The 12,187-nt window shown below is 49.7% G+C and overlaps 1 protein-coding gene across 4 annotated transcripts in view; it reads left to right on the forward strand.

The window, feature by feature from the left end:
• The window catches only part of ERCC1 (ERCC excision repair 1, endonuclease non-catalytic subunit), a 34,499-nt gene that overhangs the window by 12,900 nt on the left and 9,412 nt on the right, over nt 1–12,187 (forward strand). The window contains exons 1-4 of one of the 4 annotated variants that reach the window (XM_041746360.1): nt 5,089–5,223; nt 5,707–5,818; nt 6,748–6,963; nt 12,012–12,115. In XM_041746360.1, the coding sequence (XP_041602294.1) occupies nt 5,726–5,818; nt 6,748–6,963; nt 12,012–12,115 (413 nt within the window). In that variant the 5' untranslated portion in view covers nt 5,089–5,223; nt 5,707–5,725. The other 3 variants (XM_041746359.1, XM_041746362.1, XM_041746361.1) reach the window with 3 other exon arrangements.

Consider the following 12,187-nt stretch of genomic DNA (forward strand, 5'->3'; position numbering starts at 1 on the left):
AAAATAATAAAATAAAATAAAATAAAATAAATAAGGAAAATCAAAACTTGGAAATGATGTAGAACCGAGGGCAACGTGTCCCGGCGGCAACTACCGCTGACAGGCTCCCCACTACGTTAACCGCAGGTGGCAGGGCCTTCGCTGCACTTCCTGCCACGAAGAAACGAGAGGGAGGTAGTGAAGGGGCTCCCTGCGCAGGGTCCTCTGTGTGTTGGGGGGTGCTTTGGGGGAATCCTAGCGGAGCAGCTCCCCGCGCCCCGGCACCCCAAATCCTCTTGTGGGGCGCCATCGCCCCCTGGCGGAAAAGGCTCGAGTTGCAGGTTTGTTTGGCAATTCCATTCTCCAAAGGGAGAAACTAAGCCCACTCAGGTTGGCCTCCTTCTAGAATAAACTCTCTTGCCCTTGGATTCAGGAACACATTGGCATGGTCCTTCTCTGTGTCACTGGGGCCTCAGTTCCCTCGCATGTCAAGTGACCTATGAATGCCTAAGGGGAAGATTATTGTGAGGCTAACTTAGCTCAGAGTAAGTGCTCTATTTTGATGGTACTCTACGTGGCGGTAATATTTTTATTATTTATAGAGCTCCTCATCCTGTGACAGTGTGACCTTCCCTCCTGCATCACCTGCTTCAGGGCACCGTGCTTTATCTTCTTCATAGCACATGTGGCCCGCTGAAACTCTCTTATTTGTATGCTGCTTTTTCTTTTTTCTAAAAGATGTTATTTGAGGGGCACCTGGGTGGCTCAGTGGTTGAGCATCTGCTTTAGGCTCAGGTCGTAATCCCGGGGTCCTGAGATGGAGTTCTGCATTGGGCTCCCCACAGGGAGCCTGCCTCTCCTCTGTCTATGTTTCTGCCTCTCTCCCTATGCCTCTCATAAATAAATAAATAAATAAATAAATAAATAAATAAATAAATAAAATCTTAAAAAAATTATTTATTGGGACGCCTGGGTGGCTCAGGGGTGGAGCATCTGTCTTTGGCTCAGGTCGTGGTCCCGGGGTCCTGGGATCGAGTCCTGTATCGGGTTCCCTGCATGGAGCCTGCTTCTCCCTCTACCTTTGTCTCTGCCTCTCTTGCTCTCTCCCTGTCTCTCATGCATAAATAAATAAAATCTTTAAAAAAATTATTTATTTGAGGGAGAGAGAGAGCTCACAAGCAGGGGAAGCGGCAGGCAGAGGGAGAGGGAGAAGCTGACTCCTCACTGAGCAGGGAACCAGATGCAGAACCAGATCTCAGGACTCTGAGCTCATGACCTGAGCTGAAGGCAGACACTTAATGAACTGAGCCACCCAGGTGCCCTTGTGTGCTTCTTTCTCATGGTGTGTCTTCTCCATGAGACCACCAGCTCCACAGGGCAGGGACTTAGGCTGATTTGGTCACAGCTATGTCCCCAGTGCCTGGCACATAGTAGGTGCTCCATATATAGTTATTTAAGGAATGAGTGAACCATCCATCTCAATACAGTTCTCTGTGGTCCTACTGAGTCCTCAGCAGTTACAGATGGGGAAACTGAGGCTCCCAGCAGTGCAGTTGCTTGCTGTAGCACTCGGCCTCTGTTCTCTGTTCATTCACACAATACATAGTTTGGTAGCCTATTCTGGTTGCCAAGCGCATAGGGGTGGAGGGTGGGGAGTGGGAGGTTGGGGGGGAAAGGGGGACAGCGTAAGAAGGCCCACTGTGATACAACAGTGGCCCAAATAGCTCCAGCCCCTGCTGGCCAGGACTTGGTTATGGTTATTTATTTATTTATTCATTTAATATTTTATTAATTTATTCATAAGATACACACACACACACAGAGGCAGAGACATAGGCAGAGGGAGAAGCAGGCTCCCCGCGGGGAGCCCCATGTGGGACTCGATCCCAGGACTCCGGGATCACGACCTGAGCCAAGGGCAGAAGCTCAACCACTGAGCCACCCAAGTGCCCTGCCCATCTTATTTATTTTTAAAGTTTATTTCATTTATTTTTAAGTAACTTCTGCACCCAACACGGGGTTCAAACTCACCACCCCAAATCAAGAGTCACACACTCTACCAATTGACCCTCCCAGGTGCCCCAAGGAGATTCCAATTGTGAGGATGAAATGAAGGCATTTTGAGATGAGCAAGACTCAGAACATGATTAGCCAGGATGCTTTCTGAAAGAATTAGAAGTGAATAGACTCTGTAGCAAGTAGTCAAATGAATCTAGAAGGAAGAAGTTCATAAAAAGTAACAGAATTGTGGGTTAACTCCTGTCCTCCAAAAAAGATACGTTGGAGTCCTAACCATGGTACTTCAAATTGTGACCTTATTTGGAAATAAGGTCTTTACAGAGATAATCAAATTAAAATGAGGTCATTAGCATGGGCCCCAATCCAATATGACTGGTGTCTTTATGAAACAGGGGAGTTTAGACACAGAGATAGACACACACAGAGAAAAGACCACCACACAGGGAGAAGGTGGTCATCTACAAGCCAAGAAACTCCTGACACTACCAGCAGCTAAGAGAGGGGCCCGCAACAGATCCAGCCCTTGTGCATTCGGAGGGAACACAGCCCTGTCAACACCTTGGCTTTGGACCTCTAGCCTCTAGAACCATGAAACAATTCATTTCTGGGACCTAAGTCACCCAGTTTTGGGTACTTTGTTTTAAAGATTTTCTTTATTCATGAGAGACACAGAGAGAGGCAGAGACATAGTAGAGGGAGAAGCAGGCTCCCTGCAAGGAGCCCCATGTGGGACTTGATCCCAGCATCCTGGGATCAGGACCTGAGCCAAAGGCAGACACTCAACCAATGAGCCACTCAGGCGTCCCTGGGTACTTTGTTATAGCTCTCCTAGAAGACTAGTACAAAAATGTATTTATGAATCAGTTGTGCAAATAAAAATTATTTACAAAAAACTTTTAATAGTAGGCTCATAACAAAAGCTGGAATCATTGGAGAGATAAAGGCAATCCATATATTCATGTATATGAAAAAGATGTTAGGGTGCCTGGGTGGCTCAATCGGTTAAGTGTCGGCTTTCAGCTCAGCTCATGACCAGGGTCCTGGGATCGAGTCCTGCATTGGGCTCCCTGCTAGGTGGAGAGCCTGCTTCTCCCTCTCCCTCTGCTGTTCCCCCTGCTTGTGCTCTCTCTCTCTCCCTGTATGTCAAATAAATAAATAAAATCTTAAAAAAAGATATCAAACTTCTTTTAATTAACCCATCAATTCATTGAAACTCCAATATCAATCTCAGTAGGATTCTTCATGGAAGTGGAAAAACAGCTGCTAAAATCCATCTAGAAGAGAAAAGGTTGGAAGAATGGTAAAGGCAGATTTGAAACTGAACAGAGAGGAGACTTGCCTGCTGTGATCACAAAACATATCCAAATAAAATCTTTGAACAGGGCAACATGAAAAAAAAAAAAACAGTGTAGCATGGAGGCAAGGAACAGATATAGAGATTAATAAAACTTAATAGAGGGGCCCCTGGGTGTCTCAGTGGTTGAGCGTCTGCCTTTGGCTCAGCTCATGGTCCTGGGTTCCTGGGATGGAATCAGACAGGGAGCCTGCTTCTCCCTGTGCCCATGTCCCTGCTTCTTTCTCTGGGTCTTTCATGAATAAATAAATAAAATCTAAAAAAACAAAACCAAAAACCCCACTTTAATAGAAATGTCAGAAATAGATGCCTGTATATGAGAATTTGGTTCATCAAAACTAGGGAAAAGATTGATTTTTAAAATAAATGGTTTGAGGACAATTGGCTACATTCATCATAAATTCCTGCCATAGTGCAGTTTCAAAAATAAGTCTTGTATAGATTAAAGACAAACAAAATCCAGAGTTGGAAAGTACTAAAAGTAATTACAGGATATATTTATGACCTTGGGGTACTGCAGGTCTCAAACAATACACCAAAAGCCAAAGTCAGGATGAACAGACTGATAAGTGGTGTGAATAAACACTAAGAATTTCTCTGTGACATAAATAGTTAAAGTACAAAGTACAAACTAGGAGGGAACACTGGAAATACACACAAATAAGAATTAGAATCGGAATCCGTAAAGTATCCCTACAAATAAATACTAACAAAAAAAAAAAAAAAGAAAAGAAAAGAAAAAAAGAAAAAAAAAAGGCATACAACCCCATTTAAAAAACTGAAAGGATATGAGCAAGCCATCCACAGAAGACAAACTACCTAAGACCAATAAACTAAAAAAAAAAAGATGTTCTCTCTCCTTAGTAACCAGAGAGCCGCAAGTTAGAACAGTGTGATTCTGTTCTTTCAGGAAATGACTAATACTAACTCATCGACCAGGTCTCTGCTCAGATGTCCCTTCCTCCAGGAAGCCCTTCCCTACCCTGGGGCTGGGCTGGGCGGCCTCTCCCCTCTCCCCGGCCATCGTGGGGTCTCCCATTCCAGCCTTGCCCTCTCCGGGTGGTCACTGTTGGGGAACCAGTCTGTCTCTCCCACTGGACCACTGGACGGGGACCGCTCCAGGAGCACAGGAGGGCGCTATGGTTGTCAATCAACGGTCACCGCTGAGTCGCCAGCCCTGCCCCGCACAGGGCGGGGAACAGAGGCGGCGCAGGGGGAATGCGTGTGGAATGCAAGAATGAATGAATGCGGACGCCGAGGCGAAGCCAATGGCAGGGCTGGGATGCCAACCCAAGCCTGGGCTTAGAGGAGGAACCCAATTTGATCTCCTTCCACCCCTCCCACACCCCCCACCCCCACACTGAGTCCTGTCCAGAGGTCGAACACAAGGAGGTGCTTAATAAGGACATCCAGGGACGCCTGGGTGATTCAGTGGTTGAACGTCTGCCTTGGGCTCAGGTCTTGATCCCAGGGTCCTGGGTTCGAGTCCCGCTTCAACTCCCCGCAGGGAGCCTACTTCTCTCTGCCTATGTCTTTGCCTCTCTCTGGCTCTCATGAGTAAATTAAAGAAAAATCTTAAAAAAAAAAAAAAAAAAAAAAGAGCATCCAAATGGAACTTCTTGACAACCAGAGACAACCAGGAGGTAAGTCCGCGGCTCTCTCCCACCCAAACCGCCGCAGTCCTCCAGGACCATAGAGAGCGGCGCGGGGACCGCCCCTCTCGAAGCTCTACCCGTCGGGGGAACGCGGAGGGCGGGATCGAGGGCTAGAGAGGCCGGAAGTGCGGCGAGCCCGGGGACGCGCTGGCCGCGTCGGGGGTGGGTCGCCTCGCTGTCTCTCCGGTCTTCCGCTCCCGGCTCGGGGGCAAGGAGGTGAGTCCTCCCGGCGCTCCGACGGCGGGGCTGGGTCGTGAGGGGCGGACGGGCGGGGGGCGGGAGGGGAGGCGACTGGCACCCGCAGAAGCCAATCAGTCGTCGCAGTGTCTGAGAGATGGACGAGATGGGGCGAGGGGAGGGTATCAGGTGCGAGCCCGGAGGCGGGGCGGAGGGGACGGAGGCTGGACTGGGCAAACCCAAGGCGGGCAACAGTGAGGGCGGGGTGGATAGGACGTGGGGTGCTTGAGGGGCGGCGCTAATGAAGAGTCTGGACGGTAAGGGGCGGGGCGCGCTGGAGGTGGCGGCTCCTTGTGGGCGGGGCCTTAACAAATCTGGGGCACCGGCTCTTTGCAACTTGATGCTCTGTGGAGCCCTGGGGTTTTGAGGGCGGGATGGCAGTGAGTGGGGGTTCCTGCGGGGAGGATGGGAAGGCAGACTCTGGTGTCTCACTCGCTCCCGCCGCCATGTCTTCATCTTCAGGCCCCAGAAGAACCCTGGGATGGACGGAGACGCAGTGCGGCCCCCCGCCGAGCCACCCACGAGGAAGAAATTCTTCATACCACTGGGCGAGGATGAGGCCCCTCCTGTAGGGGTAGGATGAGGAGATGGGGAGAACGCTGGGAGGTAGGGGGTGATTGAGAAGAAGGGTCCGGTCCGGTGGCCGCCGTGTGGGTTAGGAAATGTGGCCTGGGTCACCTTGGGAAAACACCTTTGCTCTCCGCAAGTCTGTTTCCCTGTCTGTCACATGTTATGGTGATTCCAAGAGGGGGCTCCGGCAAGCAGCCTGTGGCCTTGGCATGTGTTTTCTGTGGCCAGCACCCTGCCTTGCAAAGCATGAATTTATTGCTGACATTGGAGAATTGGAAGGCTTTGCAATTAAAAAAAAAAAAAAGTCTGCCTTTTGACATCTTTTGGTAAATTGAAGGATCTGACCACACTGTGATCGCATTCCCACAGGAAAACAATCGGCTGGTGTTGAGTACTGGCTGCTCCCTATGGGCTAGGAAGGACAACAGAGTGGGCTAAAGATATAGGGGATGATGGAAGAGAGGGACTGCTTCTCTGAGGAGGTGACATCTTGGCAGTGAGGTGAAAGAGCGAGCTATGTGAGGACATCTAGAGGCAGAGGGGGCAGCCAGTGCAAAGGCCCAGGGTCAGAGAGAGCCTGACAATGTTGAGGGCAAGCAAGAAGGGCAACGGGCCTGGAAGAGAGAAAGCAAAAGGAAAGAGGTAGGAGGTGAGACCCCTGAGGCAAGGGGGCAGGGACTCTTTTAGAGTTTTGTGGGCTACAGTGACAGCTTTGGCTTTTGCTCTGAGATGGGAGCCGCCAAGGTTCTGAACAGAGGGATGTGAAATGACAGTGAACAGACTGTGGGGAGTAAGGGTGTAGGCAGGGAGATGGTGAGGAGGTGACTATGGTGGTCCAAGGGAGAGAAAATGGTGGCCAGGACCAGTGCAGAGGCTGGGGAGTGGGGAGAAGCGGCTCAGACTTAGATTTTGACACTCCCCTCCCCTGCACAGGTCAAGCCCTTATTCAAATCCACCCGGAGCCTGCCCACTGTGGAGACCTCGGTTCAGGCAGCCCCTCAGACCTATGCAGAGTATGCCATCTCGGGACCTCCAGGACTGGCTGGAGCTCCACACCCCACTGGGCCAGAACCCCTGACAGGAGAGACCCCCAATCAGGCCTCCAAACCAGGGGCGAAATCCAACAGCATCATTGTGAGCCCCCGCCAGGTGAGGAGGGGATGGAGAAGTGGGGCTTTGAGCTTTCTGGTTGGGAATAGGGGTTCTGGGGTGGGGGCATTCTGGAGGACCGTGGAAGGAAGTCTGAACTATGGCTGTTGTGCTCTGAGCTGTGCCCCTCTTGCATTCATCCATTCAAGTATCCTGTGTACCTTGAGATTGCCCCATATCCTATTATTTTGTTATAACAAAAATACCATAGACTGGTAGTTTATTTTATTATTTATTTATTTTTTAAAAATATTTTATTTATTTATTCATGAGAGGGACAGAGAGAGAGGGACAGGGACACAGGCAGAAGGAGAAGCAGGCTCCCTGCGGGGGGCCTCATGTGGGACTCGATGCCTGGACCCCAGGATCATGACCTGAGTTGAATGCAGATGTTCAACCACTGAGCCACCCAGGTGCCCACATAGATTGGATAGTTTAAATAGCATATATTTATTTCTCATGGTTCTGGAGCCTAGGAAGTCCAGGATCAAGGCACTGGCAGATTCAGTGTCCAGAAAGGACCCGCCTCCTGGTTCATAGACTGCTGAACCTTCATAGAAGAACTATTCGTAGTTCTCACTGTGTCCTCACACGGCAGAAGGGGTGAAGGAGCTCTCTGGGTTCCCTTTTATGAGGGCACTAATCCCATTAATGGGGGCTCCACCCTCATGACCTAATTGCCTCTTTCACCACCTAATACCATTACATTGGGGATTAGGATTTCAACATGTGAATTTTGGGGGCACACGAATGTTTAGCCTGTAACATCCTGTCTTGTCTTTTTGGGGGATGTGACCATGTTAGTGCAGCTAAAATTCCTGTCCCTGGGTTTGTTCATTCATTCAAAAACTATTTCTTGAACACAGGTTTGAATTCAAATCCTGCTCTGGCATGCAGTAGCTGTGTGATCTTGAGCAAGTGACTTAACTTATCTGTGCCTTTATTTATTTATTTTAAAGATTTTATTTATTTATTCATGAGAGACACACAGAGAGAGAGAGAGAGGCAGAGACACAGGCAGAGGGAGAAGCAGGCTCCATGCAGGGAGCCTGACATGGGTCTTGATCCCGGGTCTCCAGGATCACGCCCTGGGCAGAAGGCGGTGCTAAACCGCTGAGCCACTGGGTATGCCCTATCTGTGCCTTTATTATTACTATTTTTAAAGATTTCATTTATTTATTCATGAGAGACACATAGAGATGCAGAGAATAGGCACAGGGAGAAGCAGGCTCCCCATGGGGAGCCCGATGTGGGATTCGACCCCAGGACCCCAGGATCACGCCCTGAGCTGAAGGCAGACGCCCAACCACTGAGCCACCCAGGGGTCCCTCATCTGTGCCTTTAAAACAAGGACCAGTGCAGAGGCTGGGGAGTGGGGAGAAGCGGTTTTGTTCACTTGTAGTCTGCAAATATGTTCAAAAGTTGTCCGGTGCTGTTCTAGGCTCTGGGGATAGAGCAATTGGAAAGGCAGCAGGTGAGGTCTCTGCCATTGGTGGAGCTGCCATTCCGGAGAAAAGCAACTACTCACAGAGATAATAGTAGGACTCAAGAATGTGAAAAGAAGCTCAATATTATCAGCTACCAGTGAAATGCAAATCAAGATCACAATGAGATGCCAGTTTACACCCTCTAGGTTGGCTGTAATCAAAAGGCCAAAGGACGATCTCAAGACTGTGGAGGAATTGGAACCCTCATAGGCTGCTGGTGGGAATGTACAGTGGTGAGACACTTTGGAAAACAGTCTGGCAGTTCCTCAAACATTTAATATAGAGTTACCTGGGTGCCTGGCTGGCTCAGTCAATGGATCATGCAACTCTTGATCTTAGGGCTGTAGGTTCGAGCCCCATGTTAGTTGTAATTACTTTAAAAAATACAATTCTTGGGGATCCCTGGGTGGTTCAGCGGTTTAGCACCTGCTTTCAGCCCAGGGCGTGATCCTGGCTGGAGTCCCGGGATGGAGTCCCACATCAGGCTCCCTGTATGGAGCTTGCTTCTCCCTCTGCCTGTGTCTCTGCCTCTCTTTCTGTGTGTGTCTCTCATGAATAAATAAATGAAATATTAAAAAAAAATACAATTCTTTAAAAAGACTTTATTTATTTATTTGAGAGAGAGAGAGAGAGAGAGAGAGAGCAAGCATGGAGAGGGGCAGAGGGAGAGGGAGCACCTCAAGCAGGCTCCCCGCTGAGCATGGAGCCCAGCTTGTGGCTTGATCCCAAGACCCTGAGATCATGACCTGAGCCAAAACAAAGAGTCAGTTTTTTTTTTTAAAGATTTATTTATTTATTTATTCATTGAGAGAGAGAGAAGAGAGAGAGAGAGACAGGCAGAGACACAGACAGAGGGAGAAGCAGGCTCCATGCAGGGAGCACGACATGGGACTTGATCCCAGGTCTCCAGGATCACAGCCCGGGCTGCAGGCGGTGCTAAACCGCTGCACCACCGGGGCTGCCCAAGAGTCAGATCTTTAACCCACTGAGCCACCCAGGTGCCCCCCAAAGATAAAATTTTAAAAAATAAAAATAAACATAAGCGTTGCCGTATGACCCAACAAGTCTATGTCTAGGTATATGTGCAGGAGAGATGAAAACATACATCCATATAAAATCCTGTGCACGGACTGTCCCAGCAGCTTTGTTCACATTAGCTAAGAAGTGCAAGCAACTCAAATATCTATTGCCTTTCACTCAGCACGAGGTAGCGTGTGCCCATGCTTCCTTCCTTCCCATTGCTGGCCGAATAGTATTTGTTGTATGCAGGTGCCACGCTGTGGTCTCCATCCAACCACTGATGGGCTAGCCATTGGATTGTTTGTACTTGTTGGTTATTCTAAAGATGCTGGCGTGAACATTTGTGTTTGGGCCTTTTTGTAGACATGGGTTTTGAGTTCTGGGTATTTATGCAGGTGTGGACTTAATGGGTCGTGGGGTGACTTGAGTTTTTGCAGGAGCTCCCAAACCATTTTCTTTTTTTAAATTTTTTTAGGTTTTATGTATTTGTCTGAGAGAGAGAGAACACAAAGGGGGGAGTGGCAGAGAGAGGGAGAAGCAGATTCCCCACTGAGTAGAGAGCCTGAGGCAGAGCTCAACCCCAGGAGCCTGGGATCATGACCTGAGCCAAAGGCACACACTTAACTCACTGAGCCACCCAGGTGCCCCTCCCAAACCATCTTCTAGATGCAGCATCATTTTACATTCCTACCAGCAGCTTGTGGAGGTTCCATTTCCACCAGATGTCCTTGTCTGTCTTTTTAATTTCAGCCATTCTAGTGGGTGTCAAGTGGACAAAGCAATCCTTTAAAAATGAAAATAGGCTCCTGTCTCAGGATCCTGGCATTGAGCCCCAGGTCAGGCTCCCTCACTCAGTGGAGAGTCTACTTCTCCCTCTCTCTCTCTCTCTCTCTCTTTTTTTTTAAAGATTTTATTTATTTATTAATGAGAGACACACACACAGACTGAGAGAGACAGAGACAGAGACACAGGTAGAGGGAGAAGCAGGCTCCACACAGGGAGTCCGACGTGGGACTCGATCCTGGGTCTCCAGGATCATATCCTAGGCTGAAGGCGGCGCTAAACTGCTGAGCCACCCAGGCTGCCCATACTTCTCCCTCTCCCTCTGCCCCCCACTCATGGCTCCTCTTTCTCTCTCTCAAATAAATAAAAATTTTTAAAAAAATTTATTTACTTATTCATGAGAGACACAGAGAGAGACAGATACCTAGGCAGAGGGAGAAGCAGGCTCCTTGCAGGGAGTCTGATGCAGGACTTGATCCTAGGACCCTAGGATCACAACCTGAGCCAAAGGCTGCCACTCAACCACTGAATCACCCAGGAGCCCTAAATAAAATATTTTAGAAAATAAAATAAAATGAAATAAAACAGGATTCTGCTCCTCCTTTCTTCAAGGCCCTTTTCTGGCTCCCAAGTGCCTCACTTCAGGCACCTGACTGGCCCCATGGCCTGTGGGACTTGGGACTTCGGCAGACCCTGCTCACCCCAGCTGCTCTGCCCCACCCACACCCTACCTCACATAATAATTACTTACTCACCCGTGACGTGATTTTCTTTACTGTCGTGTCCCCTGCAAGGCAGGGATCTTTGTATCTTGGTCCCTGCCATGTCCACAGCACCACGGCACCCAGTGGGCACTCAATGAATACTGATGGGATGGATTAGAGCCTGGCTTGCTCAGAGAATTTTGGTCTTGGGCTATGTTTATTTTTTATTTTATTTTTTTAAAAGATTTTATTTATTTATTTATGAGAGAGAGAGAGAGAGAGAGAGAGAGAGAGAGAGAGATACAGGCAGAGGGAGAAGCAGGCTCAATGCAGGGAGCCTGATGTGGACTTGATCCCGGAACTCCAGGATCACGCCCTGGGCTGAAGACAGGCGCTAAACCCATAGGCCACCCAGGGATCCCCTTGAGCTATGTTTAGAGTGGAGTGAGAGGCAGGAGACTGCTCAGCTGCAGGGCCTACCTGACCTGTGTTTAGGGGTCGCAGGGCACATGGGGATTCCGTAGGACACTGGGAACCACAGCAGGGTTGAGAGCAGGCAAAGGGCAGGTTTGTGCTTTAGGAAGATCCTTATGGCTACTGTCTAGAGGCCAGGGGCAGGGGCTGTGGCAGTGGATGGGGAGGCATTGATGGGGATGCTTAGGAGTTAGATGTTCCTCCTGGAGAAGGAGGGGGAGACGGATGTGTCCATGGCCAGGGTGTGGGGTCTCTGGATGGTGGGGCTGTCCCTGAAGTGGGGCCAGGAAGAGAAGTGTGATGGCTGATGCTGAAGGCACTCGGGATGCAACAAGGCAGGCATCCTGGAGGAAGTTCCCGTAACCCCAGGACACATACATGGGGCGAGGGGAGAGGGCTGAGCTGGAGAGGGAGACTCAGGGACCCTTTAGTTAAGGCCCAGGGCCAGGGGGAGGAGCCTAGATCAGAGCCAGAGCACCAAGGACATTTCAGGCTGAGGAGGTGGGCTTTGCAGGGAGCCACCCTGGGATGGCAGTGATCCCAGGGCCATCGTGGTTAATCGCTCTTCCTCCCTCCCCAGAGGGGCAACCCGGTGCTGAAGTTTGTGCGGAACGTGCCCTGGGAATTTGGTGACGTGCTTCCCGACTATGTGCTGGGCCAGAGCACCTGTGCCCTGTTCCTCAGGTGAGCTCTGAGGGGCTGCCCCACCTTCCAGGACAGCCTGGGAGTGCATGCTTCTGTATTTTGGACTATTCA

The sequence above is a fragment of the Vulpes lagopus genome, chromosome 2 (genome assembly GCF_018345385.1).
Source record: "Vulpes lagopus strain Blue_001 chromosome 2, ASM1834538v1, whole genome shotgun sequence".
In the NCBI taxonomy this organism is placed as follows: domain Eukaryota; kingdom Metazoa; phylum Chordata; class Mammalia; order Carnivora; family Canidae; genus Vulpes; species Vulpes lagopus.